The sequence below is a fragment of the Microtus ochrogaster genome, chromosome 10 (genome assembly GCF_000317375.1).
Source record: "Microtus ochrogaster isolate Prairie Vole_2 chromosome 10, MicOch1.0, whole genome shotgun sequence".
Lineage (NCBI taxonomy): Eukaryota > Metazoa > Chordata > Mammalia > Rodentia > Cricetidae > Microtus > Microtus ochrogaster.
The window spans coordinates 46,546,034-46,562,771 of record NC_022016.1 but is presented as its reverse complement, the minus strand read 5'-3'; the positions used below and the strand labels follow the sequence as shown (position 1 = coordinate 46,562,771).

The 16,738-nt window shown below is 52.0% G+C and overlaps 2 protein-coding genes across 2 annotated transcripts in view; one reads left to right on the top strand and one right to left on the bottom strand.

Annotated features, from left to right (window-relative positions):
* Ddost (dolichyl-diphosphooligosaccharide--protein glycosyltransferase non-catalytic subunit) overlaps nt 1-4,488 on the top strand; it is a 6,934-nt gene extending 2,446 nt beyond the window's left edge. Inside the window, exons 3-11 of the mRNA XM_005352967.2 lie at nt 355-441; nt 1,169-1,272; nt 1,386-1,480; nt 2,032-2,125; nt 2,394-2,542; nt 2,992-3,139; nt 3,628-3,748; nt 3,861-3,967; nt 4,052-4,488. Of these exons, the coding sequence (XP_005353024.1) occupies nt 355-441; nt 1,169-1,272; nt 1,386-1,480; nt 2,032-2,125; nt 2,394-2,542; nt 2,992-3,139; nt 3,628-3,748; nt 3,861-3,967; nt 4,052-4,201 (1,055 nt within the window). The 3' untranslated portion in view covers nt 4,202-4,488. The remainder of the gene's footprint in view (nt 1-354; nt 442-1,168; nt 1,273-1,385; nt 1,481-2,031; nt 2,126-2,393; nt 2,543-2,991; nt 3,140-3,627; nt 3,749-3,860; nt 3,968-4,051) is intronic.
* A 446-nt stretch (nt 4,489-4,934) lies between these two features.
* Pink1 (PTEN induced kinase 1) overlaps nt 4,935-16,738 on the bottom strand; it is a 14,425-nt gene continuing 2,621 nt past the window's right edge. Inside the window, exons 2-8 of the mRNA XM_005352966.3 lie at nt 14,190-14,502; nt 13,346-13,446; nt 11,245-11,427; nt 10,663-10,826; nt 8,522-8,649; nt 8,054-8,290; nt 4,935-6,426 (exon numbers count right to left, since the gene is read on the bottom strand). Coding sequence (XP_005353023.1) covers nt 6,169-6,426; nt 8,054-8,290; nt 8,522-8,649; nt 10,663-10,826; nt 11,245-11,427; nt 13,346-13,446; nt 14,190-14,502 — 1,384 coding nt within the window. The 3' untranslated portion in view covers nt 4,935-6,168. The remainder of the gene's footprint in view (nt 6,427-8,053; nt 8,291-8,521; nt 8,650-10,662; nt 10,827-11,244; nt 11,428-13,345; nt 13,447-14,189; nt 14,503-16,738) is intronic.

Below are 16,738 nucleotides of genomic sequence, written 5' to 3'. Positions count from 1 at the left end.
ACAGGCTCCAAAACCACAGAGAAACCCTGTCTCGAAAAACCAAAAAAAAAAAAAAAAAAAAAGAAAGTGCAGTATTTCAGGTTGAATAGATGTGCTTGGAACATGTCAACAAATGTCACTAGGATGTGTTTGGTGAGTACACCTGAATGACCAAGGCATCGCTTTGAGCGTTCCTTTGAGTACAAGTGTGTGCCGTGCAGCAGCTGTGGTGGATTTACTTTCCTTCTCATTTCTGGATCCATGGGAACCCATTCAAATCAATTGTGGCTGCTCTGGAGGGTCCCCTACCTCCGTCCAGCAGCCAGGGGGTGGGGACAGGACTGTCTGGTCACGGTGTCTGGGGCCTTCTTTCAGATTTCGGAGGCAACATCAATGTGGAGACCATCAGCGCCTTCATCGACGGTGGTGGCAGTGTTTTGGTGGCTGCCAGTTCTGACATTGGTAAGTCTGCCTAGGAAGTTCCGGGGCTTTCCAGCAGTTCTCCACGGAGCTCAGAGAGCTTTATACGCGGGAGCTGCCAAGGTGGCGTTGGCTAGGTGAGTCCCAGCCTTCAAGGAGGCAGTGAGGGAGCTGCAGGGCTTATCTGGCCCTGGGTCCCTCCTGTACGGTCCTGTGACCAGAGACGGTGAGGACCCTGGTTGGCCTTCTCCGTGATTTTCTTTGTTGTGTTCTATTGGTTGGCTCTGCTCTGATGGGGGGAGGAAGTAAGGGGAGGCACTAGATGGATTTTGTTCAGATTCTGGTTTTGAAAGTTTTGCTGCAGCAGGGAGAGAATCACATCCTCAGCTCATGTTGGTCCCTCAGCTTCAGCAGCGAACAGCCAAGGGCCTGTTCTCTCAGCAGCGAGAGCCTCTTAGCCTTGTTCCTCTCTGTGGGTCTCCTGGTGGGGTGATGACAAGGACTGGTTAACGCTACCATTGACTGTGCCTTTGCTAAGTTTGTTAAGGGGGTTTGTGCAGAACCAGCTTGTTATGTTTGTGCAGGGAAGAGGGAAGGCCCTTGTTTAGGTCCACTTAGCATCTTCTCAGCCCTGGAGCTGATGCCCTGCCTGATGCAGGCGCTGGTCACTGCGGCTGACCAGCAGAGGGTGAGGTCTGAAGAAGCCATGACCTGTGTTGTCAGGCCTGCTGGTCAGGGTTCAGCCGGGCAATCTCTTGGGTCTGTGCAGGTGACCCTCTTCGGGAGCTGGGCAGTGAGTGTGGGATTGAATTTGATGAGGAGAAGACGGCTGTCATTGACCATCACAATTACGACGTCTCAGATCTTGGCCAGGTAATCAGGCTTGTCCCTTCAGCAGCTTTTGCTTAGAGACCAAGTGGGAGTCAGGGAGAACTCCCTGGCCCTGGGACCATCTTTTTTACCCTGTTTCCCTGTCCCCTTTGCAGCATACGCTTATCGTGGCTGATACTGAGAACTTGCTGAAGGCCCCAACCATTGTTGGGAAGTCATCGCTGAACCCCATTCTCTTCCGAGGAGTTGGGTAAGTGAGCAGGGACACCAAGGGAACCTGGAGGATCAGGGCTCACTTTCTGTTAGTGGACATGAAGCCAATTTTGTTTCGTTTTTTGAGACAGTGTTTCTCCCTGTAGTCCTGGCTAACCTGGAACTCGCTCTGTAGACCAGGCTGGCCTTGAACTCAGATCCGCTTGCCTCTGCCTTCTGAGTGCTGAGATTAAAGGTGTGCGCCACCACTGCCCAGCCAAATTTAGGGTTAGAATGTTTGTTCCTCCAGGTGATAGCAATGAGTTTTACTATAAGCAAGAGGAACCCTGAGTGCTTGACTGTTGAGAAAGGATCTTTCCTGGCCAGTGTGGAGGCTGAAGCAGGAGGATTGGGGCTGCAGGCCAGCCTAGCTAGTGAGACCCTGTCTTTGAATGAGTTGATGGTGAACAGATGAGAAAGGGGAGAGAAGGGCTGACCTCTTTCTGGGAAGACATGGAAGAGCTTTTCCCTGGGGGCAGTGGCGTGGGACCCCGTGTCCTGCACCTGCTTCCTGCTCAGCGCTAGGCTTCTCTCTCTTTCTCCTTGCAGAATGGTAGCAGACCCTGACAATCCATTGGTTTTGGACATCCTCACAGGCTCTTCAACCTCCTACTCCTTCTTTCCAGATAAGCCCATCACCCAGGTGAGAGCCTCAGCAGCCTCCAGCTCCTGGGCCACGGATAAGCCCTTTTTTTTTTTATTTGAAAACCAGGCAAAGCAGGAGAGGTGGGCTTTGCTGAGGCTGATGACATGCTAGGACCGAGGACAAGGGGGAAACAGTGGGATCCTAGGTCCTCCCTCAGGTAGGCGTGGGGACATAGTCGTGTAGGTGTCCAGCCTGCTGTCCCCTTACTGTGTTGGCTTTGCTCGTACTTTGGAGATGCTCAGGTGACTGCTGCTTCTATCCCCAGTACCCCCACGCGGTGGGGAAGAACACTCTCCTGATTGCGGGGCTCCAGGCCAGGAACAATGCCCGGGTCATCTTCAGTGGCTCCCTGGATTTCTTCAGCGATGCCTTCTTCAACTCGGTCGTGCAGAAGGCCACACCCGGCGCCCAGAGGTAATGCCAGAGCCTGGCACATGAGGTCTGTCTGTGTGCAGGAGGAGGAGGAGTGCACTTTGAACTGTGTGTCTTCTGAGCTTCGCGTGATCCACAGCTTTGCTGTGGTGCTGCTGGTATTGGCACCTGTGCTCACCAGGGTGGTAGTGGCTTGTGTGGAGCCCTCTCACCTACACGCCTAGAAGATCATGTGACTTGCGGCTGGAACACACACCTGACAGGCATAAGTTCCTGTTTAGTCTCCAGCATGAAAATAGCTGGGATTGATTGTGCAGGTGACCCACAGCAAACCGCCTGCAGCTGCTGTTCAGTTTTCCCTTTAGCCACGGGCCAGTAGCTGTGTGCAGCCTGCTTTCCGCTTCTCGCTTACTGAGCACTGGCCTGCTGGACAGTGGTGGTCTCCAGCAGGAAGTGGGCTGCAGTCCCAGCCTCTCCTTTCCCTCCTCCAGGTATTCTCAGACAGGCAACTATGAGCTAGCTGTGGCCCTCTCCCGCTGGGTGTTCAAGGAGGAGGGCGTCCTCCGAGTGGGGCCTGTGTCTCATCATCGGGTGGGCGAGACGGCCCCACCCAATGCCTATACTGTCACCGACCTGGTGGTAAGAACTCGTGGGGTCGGTGGGCGGGTCCTAAGGTTTTGACCAGGGTGGATCAGTTAGCTCAGAAGCCTTAGGAGTATCCAGGATGAACACGTACTTAGCTCTGTCTCTAAGACGCAGCAGAGATACGGAGCTGACCACCAGCGCTAACTGAAGCCCCTGAGGTGGAGGTGCAGTGGAGCTCAGCTCCGTTGGACTGGCAGGGAAGTCGGGCTGACCAGAAAAGTGACATGGCAGGTGGAACTTGGTGTTGGATTTTGTAGGTCACTGTTAGTGTCTGGACAGTTGTCAGTACCTGCCCACTCGGGATGGAGGGGACTCTGCTAAGGACCTCAGGCCCAGGGAAGGCAGAGGGGCTGCCAGTGCTGGCTCTGCTGAGAAGCAGTCATCTGTGCTCTGTGACTGTGGGCAGACTCGAGTCCCACCGTGTTAGTAGTGGTGCCCCTCCAACTGCCGGCCCTCCTAGCTGACCTAGCCTCTCGTCTCAGGAGTACAGCATCACGATTGAGCAGCTCTCCAATGGCAAGTGGGTCCCCTTTGACGGTGACGACATTCAGCTGGAGTTCGTGCGCATTGACCCCTTTGTGAGGACCTTCTTGAAGAGGAAAGGTAAGTGTGACGCCTGTCAGAGAAAGCCACACAGAGCAGCCAGCTGCCCGCCTCAGGACACACATCCATCAGGGAAACCCTGGTCTGAGTGCTGCTGCTGCTGCTTCCCTAGGTGGCAAGTACAGCGTCCAGTTCAAGCTGCCTGATGTGTATGGTGTGTTCCAGTTTAAAGTGGATTACAATCGGCTAGGCTACACACACCTGTATTCCTCCACCCAGGTAAGCGGGAGGCAGTCCATTTCTGGCCAGTAGGTGTCCTCCTTAGGCCTCCCACCAAGACCTGCTATCTCTGTGCTATTACAGGTGTCAGTGAGGCCACTGCAGCACACACAGTATGAGCGCTTCATCCCCTCAGCCTATCCCTACTATGCCAGTGCCTTCTCCATGATGGCCGGGCTCTTCATCTTTAGCATCGTCTTCTTACACATGAAGGAGAAGGAGAAGTCTGATTGAGCTGAACCTGGGACTCCATACAGCAGAGACGACAAGAGGATTCCACTGGAACTTATGGGCTGGGCTTTTGTCGTTGTTTTAAAAAAGGCCATGGGAAAGTGGCACAGCCTTACCTCAGTGATGACGACTATGGGGTGCGGGGGGGACATCTTTCTTTACTCAGTGAGTGAGGATGACTATGGGGTGGGGCGGGGAGCATCTTTTTTCTCAAATTTTCCCACTTTGAATCACTCTGGCATGTACAGCCACCCCATTTCTAAAATAAAGAGAACCGCTGCCCTCACCCATCCCCTGGCCCCCACATCATGATGGCAGGGCTGCTGTCTCGGGACTACACGCCGGAGACTGTCTTCAGAGGGAGGGTGGGGATTACAATGCTGGACTAATTGCTGCTGAAAGACTGTTGACTCGGCGGGTAAAAGCACCGGTTGCTCTTGCCGAGGACCGGTTCAATTCCCAGCACCCACATGGTAGCTCATAACTGTCTGTAGTTCTAGTCCTAGGAGATCTAATGCCCTATTCTGGCCTCTCAGGCCACCATACGTTCAAGTGGTACATCATACGTTCAGGCAAAGCCCCAATAAGCGTAATATTAAACTAAAAAGAGCTTGCACTGGCGTTAGGCTACACCTGTGTTCTTATCAAGCACATATTAAATTGTATGTGAACCTTTCCTGTTAGGGGATAGGCACTGTTCTGTAAGCCAGAAACTGTTCAGCACATTACACTCTGCTTGGCATTGTACATTTAATATTTGACGGCTCCTGTAAGGAACGCTGGCCAAACACAACCATGCAGCTCGTGTGCAGCTCTGCTAGCTCCTGGTGCACGATCAGTTCAGCGGTGCTGGGCAATCGCTAAGGACACACTCCCAGGTGTTCCTCAGGTCAGCCTGGCAGACACCTGGCCATCAGAGGATGGCTTTTCCTGCTGATCTCTGAACACAAGCATGTCTCACACATAAGTTGCCCTTTAGCCTAGGCAGCACATTCCAAGCCACACCGTGGCCACCTCTGTCAGATAAAGAGCACATTCCTGGTACTAGGGACAGATATCACAATCTTACCTGCTGCCTTGTCTTGGATCTCAGTGATGAAGTGCAGGTCTAACCCACCCTCAGCCCGTCTTTGTCTGACAGCACAGCCGTTTATACTGAGGACAGTAAGGGAAGGGGGTACTTTCTGGTCAACAGTGGCACTGAGTGAGGGCTCAGCTTCACATTATCTTTCACATGGACACTTTGTTTTAGTCATCAGCACTCTTTAAGAGTTAGGCACTATGACAGCATCTAGCCAGGGACTGGGAAACACATCTGTGAGCCATGCTTGCCTATCACTCACTACTAAGTATGGGTTTGGTATTTCTTTTTCGTTTTTGTTGTTTTTTGAGACAGGGTTTCTCTGTTCGTTCCTGGATGTCCTGGGACTCACTCTGTAGACCAGGCTGGTCTCGCACTCACAGAGATCCGCCTGCCTCTGCCTCCCAAGTGTTGGGATTAAAGGTGTGCACCACCACCACCTAGCCAGTTTTTTGGCATTTCTAAGTGATGGGGGAAAATGCAAAGAATTTACTGACAGCCAAATTTGAGTGTTGATCCTCTGCAGTATTTGTCCTTTTGTCTTGCTGACAGTTGTCATTACAGCTACTTGATTTCCTGTCTGGCCTTCTACAGCTTGCCAACTCCTGATTTGAGCTCATGCCTTAATCCTATGGGGGAACTTAAGTGGGATGGGCCATAGGATTTATTCAAACCTGCACAGCTAGTGAATGTCTACAGCCTGAACTCTGTCTGAGGTCACTTTCCATTTCCTAGACCTAAGGCTTCCTCTTTGGCTGACCAGCCCCCCACTTCAGCTTGTCCCGACTCCCACCCACCAGCCAAGCCACCTCCTTTGGCCTTCACACACCCTCATGACAACAGGACACAGATGCCCCGAGTCTTTTAGTAACCGCACAGCACAGAGTCATCACGGGGCTGCCCTCCAGGAGCGGAGGAGGAGGGCTGCCTGGCAGAGCGCCTCACACTCCAGGTTAGCCAGAAAGAGCATCTGCAGCTTTGTCTCCACACAGCTCCTCTCCATCAGCCTGCCAGCCAGCAGAGTGGCTGCTGACTGCTGAAGGAGCCAGCCAACCATCTTGTCCAGTTTCAGATTCTTCAGGGCTAGAAGATGCTCGCCCCAGAGGCTTAGGTGCAGCACGTTTGCAGCCACACGTGCAGAAGGTCTCTGCAAAGCAATGGAAGGTGCCATCAGAATGCCGTCAGCAGGCACTTGGTCCACACTGTGCTGCTGAGGGAGTGCAAGGGCAACTGCCTGCCCCAGTTCCATCCTTCCTCCACCCTCTGTCTTCCATCAGCTGCTCCCTAACCGAGCACAGACCCTTGCCCATGTCAGCTCTGCTGAGACACCTTTGTCATGGAACCCACATGACTGGGTTCTAGCACTGGTACAAGAGTCCTCACCTGGTGTGGTTGCTGAGCTAACGCTGTCTGAGCATCTGCTGTGAGGAGGCAGCTGTGAACACTGAGGTGTGTGAACAGTGAGGGGGTGTGAAGAGTGAGGGGGGTGAACAGTGAGGTCCATGTACAGTCAGGTGTGAACAGTGAGGGGGTCAACAGTAAGGGCCGTGAACAATGAGGGGTGTGAACAGTGTGAGGCGGTAAACGGGGTGAACAGTGAGGTCCATGTATAGTCAGGTGTGAACAATGAGGGATGTGAAGAGTGGGGTGTGAACACTGAGGCAGTAAACAGTGAGGAGTATGAACAATGAGAGGCAGTGAACACTGAGGGGTGTGAACGGTGAGGGGTGTGCAGGCTGCAGAGCAGCAGGCTGAGGCTGGGTCTGTCTCGGGTTTCTCTAAGAAGCCACCTGGGGCAGACCTGCAGTTGCAGTTCCTGCTCAGAGGTTGGCTTCACAGCTTGTCTGAGAGCAGCGTTTCCTTCCACATGTGGCCTCTTTGTTATGCATACCTCAAAAACACACCCTTTTCTTTCTAAGCCACTCTCTTACTGAAACAAAATTCAAATAGTTTTCTTACATTTACTTATATATTGGGGTGGGGCTGAAGGAGCTGGTTCTTGTATAACATAGGTCCTGGGGTCAAACTCAGTGTCAGACTTGGCAGCAAGTGCCATTATCCACCAAGTCATCCGCTGGTCCTGATTATCGTTGTTGGAATGTACGATGCGTACGGGTGTGTGTGTATGGCACATGTGTGGAGGTCAGAGCACAACTTGGTGGGTCAGCTCTCTCTTCACCTTCACATCGGTTCTGGGGTTGAACTCAGGTTGTCAGGTGTGCCAAGCACCTGCTGAGCCATCTCACCAGCCCATCCTTCTAAGCAACTTCCTACATAACCAAAGCCAAGAGGACTGGGAAGCATGGGGGGCATGGTGTTTACCCAACATTCATGTGACCCTGGGTTTGAACCCCATGAATAGGGAGTGAAAGGAGACCAAAAGATGCATTACTAAGCCTCTGACCCTAGGACTCCGATTAAAGGCTTGCTGGCCAGCTTCCTGTTTCTGTTTTTTGTTTGTTTGTTTGTTTTTGTTGTTGTTTTTTACAGGGTTTCCCTGTAGCTTTGGAACCTGCCCTGGAACTAGCTCATGTAACCAGGTTGGCCTCAAACTCACAGAGAACAGCCTGCCTCTGCCTCCCGAGTGCTGGGATTAAAAGCATGCACCACCACTGCCCGGCCCTGCTCCTGTTCTTAAAGCTGTTCTGTCCTGTAGTTGGCCTCTGCCTGTATATGACAGAGTTTCATGCCATAGGGCTTGCCTAAACTTGGCCTTTACTCAGACTTGAACAAAGGGCCCTCATCCACACAACCAAAGCCAGGAACAGCCTCACCTTGCTGGCCTCCCGCTGGAGCAATGACCTCACCAGCTGTCTTGCATCTGGAGGCACCAGTTTAGGCATCTCTGGCAGCTGAGCTTCCTGGTAGCTGCGGCTCTCAAGGTGGGCTCTGCCTTGGCCATAGAAGGGATTGGCAAGCCCAAAGATTTCATAGGCGATGGCCCCCACAGCCCAGGTGTCAGCCTTGCTGAAGTCAACCACTGTCCTGGGGCCAGGACGGGCTGTGGACACCTGCAGGAAGCAGACAGTGAAAGATCAAACCTACCATTTGTGTTCATGTATGTCACCTTAGCCAGGGTCAACTCTAAACCAGAATTTAAATGTGCCATGGAGCTGTCACAGCTGCCTGGTTGATGCTGACAAACATCAGGGACCTCAGGCCAGCCTAGTTAAAGCAGAGCCGTGGGCAGGAACCTTCGTTTATTGGGAAAACCTAGGAAACACACATCCAGCAGGACTCACCTCAGGGGCCATCAGGGAACCGTTGCCACCGAGGTCCACATACCAGCTAGTGAAGGGCAACTGTAAGCCAATGCGCTCGTCAGCCAGGCAGCACCCGAAATCTGAGATCACCAGCCAGGGGCAGTTGTCTGCAGAGGCAGCAAAGCTAAGCAGCAGGGTCTGCTCCTGCTCCCTCCCCCGGGTCCCTCCAAAAACCACCAACACATAGGTGAACTGGACGAATAAATAGGCTGTGTCCAGGAGCCCAGGCCACCAAGGCCTGGATGAGAGTCTATGAGTGAACTCACAGCAGGGCTGGCAACAGGTACATAGAACTGCTACCCAGAAATAAGGGCCAAAACCCAGGCCCAGGCAGGGGACTAGGTGGAGTGAGGAGGAGCTCCATGGAAAATGTTCTAATTAACTAGATGCATCCAGAGACCAAAGAACCTCAGCCTTGGCTAAATATCTCCAAGGGTCTATACACTTTAGGAGTCTTAGGTTTGAATATGCAATGCCAATAAATCTAATAAATGGGTCTTGGGAGATAAAGGGGTTCCACACATCACACAGAGTTCCTTGAAAAAGCCAGTTCACTTTTAGCTTTTTAGTTATACATTTAATAATTTTAAATTTAAGTTTACTGTTTGTTTGGTTTTGGTTTTTCAAACAGGATTTCTCTGTGGCTTTGTAGCCTGTCCTGGAACTAGCTCTTTTAGACCAAGCTGACCTCAAACTCACAGAGATCTACCTGCCTTAGCCTCCCAACGGCTGGGATTAAAGGCGTAAACTACCACCACCTAGCTAAATTTCAGTTTAATTTTTTTAAATATTTATTTATTATGTATACAATATCCTGTCTGTGTGTATGCCTGCAGGCCAGAAAAGGGCACCAGACCCCATTACAGATGGTTGTGAACCACCATGTGGTTGCTGGGAATTGAACTCAGGACCTTTGGAAGAGCAGGCAATGCTCTTAACCACTGAGCCATCTCTCTAGCCCTAAGTTTAATTTTTATTTTTTATTTTATTTTTTATTTTTTGCTTTTTCGAGACAGGGTTTCTCTGTGGTTTTGGAGCCTGTCCTGGAACTAGCTCTGTAGACCAGGCTGGTCTCGAACTCACAGAGATCCGCCTGCCTCTGCCTCCCGAGTGCTGGGATTAAAGGCGTGCGCCACCACCGCCCGGCCTAAATTTAATTTTTAAAAAAGATTTATTTCTAGTTTTATCTACATGTATGTGTCTGTCAAATGTGTGTAGGTGTCCATGGAGGCCAGAAAAGATCATCTGGAGTTACAGGCAGTTGTGAGCTTCTTGTGGGTGCTGAGAACCGAACTCAGGTCATCAGGAAGAGAGTGGAGCACTTAGCCACTGAGCTCCCCAGCCCCATGACTCCTTTAGAATATGCCCAGGCAGGTGTCTTCTACCTGAGTGCTGCCAGTGATAAAGAAGGCCAGGTTTGTGCAGGCAGATTTCACTGAGCTAGAATCTACCTTCCTTTCACTGTTTCGAGAAGAACTGCCAAACTAATGGTATTGTCTGCAAGTGGGCCACAGAGAGAATCCTGGGAACTGCAGGAGAGCTGCTCCTGTATCACCCATCTGATGCTGGGGGAACCATCTCTTGTGTGGAGCTAAAGACGACAGTACAGAATCTTAGAGCATTCAGGGCTAGGCAGACAGCTCCATGGTTACAGTGATGAGGACCTAAGTTTGGATCCCCAGCCCTACGTCAAAGCTGTGACCTTGCACCATCTATGAGATCTGGTACCCTCTTCTGGCATGTATACATACATACATACACACACACACACATATATATATACATATACACATAATAAACATAAGGGAGGCCGGGCGGTGGTGGCGCACGCCTTTAATCCCAGCACTCGGGAGGCAGAGGCAGGTGGATCTCTGTGAGTTCGAGACCAGCCTGGTCTACAAGAGTTAGTTCCAGGACAGGCTCCAAAGCCACAGAGAAACCCTGTCTCGAAAAAACCAAAATAAATAAATAAATAAACATAAGGGAGAACGATGGAAGCAGAGGCCTGGCATCAACCTCTGGACCCCACATGTGCACCTCACATGTACACACACAAACCCTGACCTCTCCATTTCCCTTCCCCCATCTCCCTGGAGCACTCTGGTGTGGTCAGCACCTACCTGAGTCCAGTTCCACAAGTATGTTGTCAGATTTGAGGTCCCGATGGGCAATGCCCTGCTGAACCAGGTGGTCCACGCCCTCCAGTAACTGCAAGGTCATCATGGTAGCCAGGCGGGGACTGGGAGTGTGCTCCTGGAGGTACTGGCGCAGGGTGCAGGGATAGCTGACGGGAGGACAGAATGGCTGAGCATCACAATTCCCAAAGCCTCATCCACTCTTAGGACTGGGCCTTTCTTCTTCTGGAGCTTCTGTTCTTTATTCCCAAGCATCCTCTCAGATCCTACCCTTCCTGACCCTGAAACTCGGAAGCCATGACAGTGCCACCCCCTACCTCCTCAGATCCATCCCTGAAGAGGGGTGGCACAGAGAGGACACCATAGAGAGGGGAGCTGTGACTGTCAAGAGTGCTGTGTGGGACGTCTACTCTGGAAGATGGGAGTCTGTACCATTCCAATAGCTGTCTCCCGCACACAGCATGCTTCGGTGTTCCCAGAAGCTCTATGCTCCAAGGACAGGGACCAGCTCCCACCAGAAAGAAGAGGCTGCTTTAGGGTTCCTGTTCCCCACACACCAGCACTTACTTCTTCATGACCAGGAACAGTGTGCGACTGTGGCCCAGGCCTTCCGGGTGGAAGCGTGATGGCAGCACATCAGGATACTCAGCCAGGGCCCCTGGCAGCAGGGGCACAGAGGAAGTGAAGGCGCGGAAAATCCGGATGATGTTGGGGTGTGGGGCCAGCTGCTTGGGACCGCCTCTGGATCTTCTGTTCAGGCAAATGGGACAGCAGATGAGCCCGGACCAGAGACAGGTGCTGGGAGGACAAGCTAAGGCCACCGCAAAGGCGCTCATTCACTCAGGCAGAGTGACCAGTATCCACTGCAGGTTTGCCCTGCTCCAGCTACTGCACGCACCATGGGGCACCCCAACAGGGATAACCCCTCACATTCGAGGGCTCCTCTAGTCCACCCTTTGGCTCATCTTTTCATCCCACGTGGCCAAACACAATGGCTAAGACACCCTGGAAGCTGCCACACTCAGTCCTTGGCCTTGTCACTCATGTGCTCTAAGCTCAGGGCGGAGTGGAAATGGGGACTACAACAGAGATGCACGGTGCAAGGGGTGAGCAAGCACACAGCGCTACAGTCGCTCAGCAGTGCACACCCGGCGGTGCTGGTGCCCACTATTGGCCACTTGTCTAGCATTTGCTACTGTGCACTGAGTACCAGGCATTGGCTATGATGCTGGGAGCTGTGCACAGACAGGACGGACTCACTAAAGCCACCACTTTGAAATCTAACACAGCAGGAATTCTTTTAGCTTTCCAAGGACAAGGACCAAGTTAGCTCTCCGAGGACAGGGATCCAGTCCAAATCTTCTTCCTGATTACAGGGACTAACATCCCCTTTCCCAAATGACACCCCAACACAGGTGCAGTCTGCTGTAGTGGTGCCACCCGGTGGCCCTTGTCCACTCCCACAGCCATGGCCCCACAGAGGCACAGTGGTTAACAGGTGGCTCTGCCTCCTGTGTGCCAGCTCTGATCCTCAAGCCAAGGCTGACTGGACCAAGACTGGGCATTTGAGATCCCAATGGCTGGTGGGGAAAGGAACAGGCAGGTTGGTCGCTTCTCTCAGTGGACACAGGGAAGGCCACAGGAAGCAAAGGGCTGAAGAAACGGAAGCGCCACGGGGAAGAAACACCAGCGCTGAGCATGGAGAGGAGAATGCAGGAGGATGCCTGCACTGTCCTGGAGCCTGTGGCTGAGTGCACATGCGCCCTTGTCCTGCCCCTTCTGTGTCACAGGAGTGGTCCCCTGCACTATGCAGCATTGTTCTTGCACCTGGGTCACTGGTGACATGCAAGTCAGGACCTAAGCAGAAGGCTGACAGCGCCAGGGCAGGTGTCCTAAGAACCCTCAGACAGTGTGGGAGATGGGAGAGGGGCAGGGTATTCTGAACCAGGTCTGTCTGCAGTGCACAGAGAGCAGCCTGACATGGCAGACAGAGCTTGTACTTCTAGGGACGGTGGTGTGCAACTCAGAGTGGGGAGGGCGTGAATGGCCAAGGATGAGAAAGGAGGTTGGGAGAAGCAGCAAGGAGCTGAGTCCAAGGCCTCTGAACAAAGGCCGAGTGGACGTGGCCCGAGTGCTTTAGGGGGAGTTTCTCTGGAGACCCAGCAGCACGTCAGCTAGTGTCCTGCACAGACACCCAGGCTAGAACGCAGAGACACCTGGGCAGACAGGACTGGAGGCCAGATGGCTATGAAAGCCCTGGGGAGAAGCAGAGGGAGGGTCAGGCTGTTTCAGATGGGAGTCTGCACATCATCAGGCTTGTGGCCAACATCAGCAGTGTTTCCACCTGGAGACTGCCTTCCAGAACATCACTTGATAACTACCCACTGCTGTGTGGCACATCAGACATGGCGCTGAGTGCTGGAGAGAAGAATGATGTGTTTGAGCCGGGCGGTGGTGGCGCACGCCTTTAAGCCCAGCACTCGGGAGGCAGAGGCAGGCGGATCTCTGTGAGTTCGAGGCCAGCCTGGTCTACAAGAGCTAGTTCCAGGACAGGAACCAAAAAGCTACAGAGAAACCCTGTCTCGAAAATCCCCCCCCCAAAAAAAAAGGATGATATGTTTGTTCTCAAAGAGCCTGCGATTGCTCTGGTGGGCAAAGCAGTGCTTACCTGTAGGTGACTCCTCCATACTCTCCATCCAAGGCCACCCGGCTTGCTGGGACCAGCTCCTGGCTCATTGTGCTTAAGATGGCTTCACTTGAGGAACCCGCCTAGAACATATCCACAGCGCACCCATGATTCCACAGACATGCGTGGAATGTCAAGTCTGCTTGGGATCTGAAGTAGGATGTCTGCAACCTACAACTGGCTTTGACAGTCAAGGTGAAGTAACCTCTCTAAAGCAGCGAGACAAAACCAGTTCCTCCTGGAGCCTGGAGGGAGGTACCACTTGGAGCATGCTTCCCACACCTCAAACCCTTGGTACAGTCAAGCGGCCCTGGGCAGGAACAGAGGCAAAGATTTCAGAGCCCAGGATGCTTGCCACAGGGATGTCTCTGGTCACCTCCAGCTCAAACTGGCCACAGAGGGGTGGTAGCAAGCCTTGGATCAGGTTGTTTAAGTATGGGGAAAAACATGGCTCCCCTGGCCAGGGAAGCCAGTCATAGACGGCATGAGAGGTGAATGGTTATATAGCTGACTTCAAATGAAATAAACCAGGAACCCATGATTTAAGCAGTTGCCACTCAGAGTGGTTCACAGACCAGAAGCCTGGGCACCATCAGAACTTGGATAAAAGTTAGACTCTCAAGCCCTGACTGACAAAATCCAAATCCGTCATGGGGCTAAACCCCTGGTGGATGGTGGATATGTTACAGTCTAAGACTGCTAACTACAGCTCTCACGTAAGAGAGCAGACATCTAACGTTCTTGAGGAAAACCTGAGAACCTCCCCCTCCCCTGAAGACTGACACTTTGAGATGTGCCTGCTCAGAGATGAAAGGGCCATCCTTACCGAGATATTCCACATCATCTTGATGGCAAAGGGAAAGGCCAGGGTCCCTGGAGCCTGCTCCCCATCTGTTCCCTTTGGGAGGACATCCGGGCCGTTTCTTAGAAGGCTAACACATGTGGTCTTCTTCAGGTGCTGGGGCAATGTGGGCATGGTAGCTTCGTACACAGCAGCGCTGCAGCCCTTGCCAATGGACTGTCCTATTAGATAATCCTCCAAACGGAAGCCATGCCAGCACCGTGTGTCCAGGGGGTCAGACACCAGCTTGTTCTTCTGTGTAAAAATGGCCTGTGAGGAAAAAGAAGGCACTGTGATCCTGGGGGCTCTAGTGAGGCCACCACAGAGCAAACACAAGAGGGAGAGAGGCACAGTGAGGCAGGGTCCTCACCAAGACCGCCACCTTGATTTTAAGGGTGGGCTTGTCCCGGGTACAGGCTAGCTTGCTTTTGTCTCATTGTTTAACAGTCTTTCCCAGACACCCCTTCACTGTGATCGGAGAGAGCCCAATGCAGGCCCCACTTCGGTGGCATTAGCCAACCGCAGATTGAAAAGGGTCTTAAAAAATACAACTGCAGGCTGTTTGATCCCAGTACTCAGGAGTCGGAGGCAGGTGGATCTCAGGAGTTCAAGGCCAGTCTGGTCTACAAGAGCTAGTTCCAGGACAGCTAGGACTGTTAAACAGAGAAACCCTGTCTCAAAAAAAATTATATCTGCAGTCCAGAATGCTGCGGCACACCTGTCCCAGCACTCAGGAGGATCACGAGTTTGAGCCTGGACCGTATAGTGAGACCTTGATTTTTTTTGTTTGTTTTTTCAAGACAAGGTTTCACTGTGTAGTCTTGACTGTAATGGAACACACTCTATAGACCAGGCTGGCCTCAATTCACAGAGATCCACTTGCCTCTGCCTCCCAAGTGCTGGGATTAAAGGGGTGCCCCACTGCCACCCTAAACAAGTAATTCACATGTATGTTTTTTTTTTTTTTTGCCATTATTCTGTGAACACCACAGTGAGCAGCTCTTCACATGGCATGTGTTAGGTCTTTGTGAGGCCATGTCGGGCACTGTCGGTGATCAAGAGATGATGTGCAGCACACAGGCGCTGTGCACAGGTCCGTCCATACAAAACCACGATCTGACCAAAGAGATGCAAACTGGGTCTGCTGATCTGGATATCTGAACAGGACCTAGAACCCATTCCCTGTGGACACCAAGGGACAACTCTGGCTTGTCCTGGAGCTTTGCCAGCCCAGGCTGTGAGTGCCTACATTTGTTTATTTCTGGGGTTCTAGAGCCTTCCCAACACCAGGCAAGTGCTCTGTCTCTGAGCTATACCCCAGCCCTGCCTGTCACTCTGTACTTATCCCATAGCTGCCTCTCTCCGAGTTCCTTCATGAACCTCCCCAGGCCCCCTTCTGCATTCTTGCTGTGCCTAGCACACCTCTGTTTGCTCAAGGCCAGCTCAGGTCATCCCGCCTCCATAACCCTGGGGACCAACCTGTCACATATGCCTTCTGCAGTTCCCAAGGCTCTGGGTCCCTAGAAAGAAACTACTATACCTTGAACTGAAACTTCTAACTGTTCAGTACAACGGAAATGGGTGTCCCTTGCTATCAGCTTCATAAGACCCAGGGGCAGGAGAGATGCCTGCAGAGTAATCCCCATCATCCAGGGTTTTGAGTTCGAGATACTTTTTAACTTTTTGTTTTGAAGCAACTACTCTCACAGAAGTTGCAAAAATAGCACAAAATGTCCCTTGTGACCTTTCCCAGCCTTCTCAATGGCAACACCTATACAGTGGTAGCACAAACTGTCACCAAGGTTCATCTGATTGCAGCAGGTTTCAGAATTTCCTTCCTTTTCAAAAGCTGAATAATATCCTACATTGTGTGTACGCATCACTGTCTGTCCATTGATGCACTGATGGATGCGGGGTCACCTTTACCCCTTGGCTACATAAATAAGCTGTCTTGAGCGTAAGCGCAGCGAGGTCTGTGCACGCTTTCCATTCGGTCAGGTATCCATGGAGAGAGGAACGACTAGATGGAGTGGTTCTGTTCTTAGCCTTTTGCTACCATTTTCCATAGCAACCGCAGCACACAGGACTTTATATGAATGTCTTTTTCTTACCCCCAGTAGATGCCAATGACTGCAATACAGACTGGTGGGGTAAATACATATTTAATTTTGTATTACTTTCCATCTGCGCTGGCCACCAATAAGGCATGAGAGAGCCCATCTCCCCACCCTCATTGGTACCTGCTATTGTTCTTATTTCTATCTTAGCTCTTCTAGTAAGCGTGCACAGATACCTCATCTCATTTTAAAGTGAACATGTCACCTGGCCAGTGGTGCTGAAAAATTTCACATATGCTTACCTGTCACCTGTACATAGTTTTCTATTGGTTTGCTTGCTTGCTTGGGACAGGGTCTCACTGTGTGGTTATGTAAGAGACAGAAATTGGAGCCGGGTGGTAGTGGTGCATGACTTTAATCCCAGCACTCAGGAGGCAGAGGTGGGAGGATCTCTGGGAGTCTGAGGCCAGCCTGGTC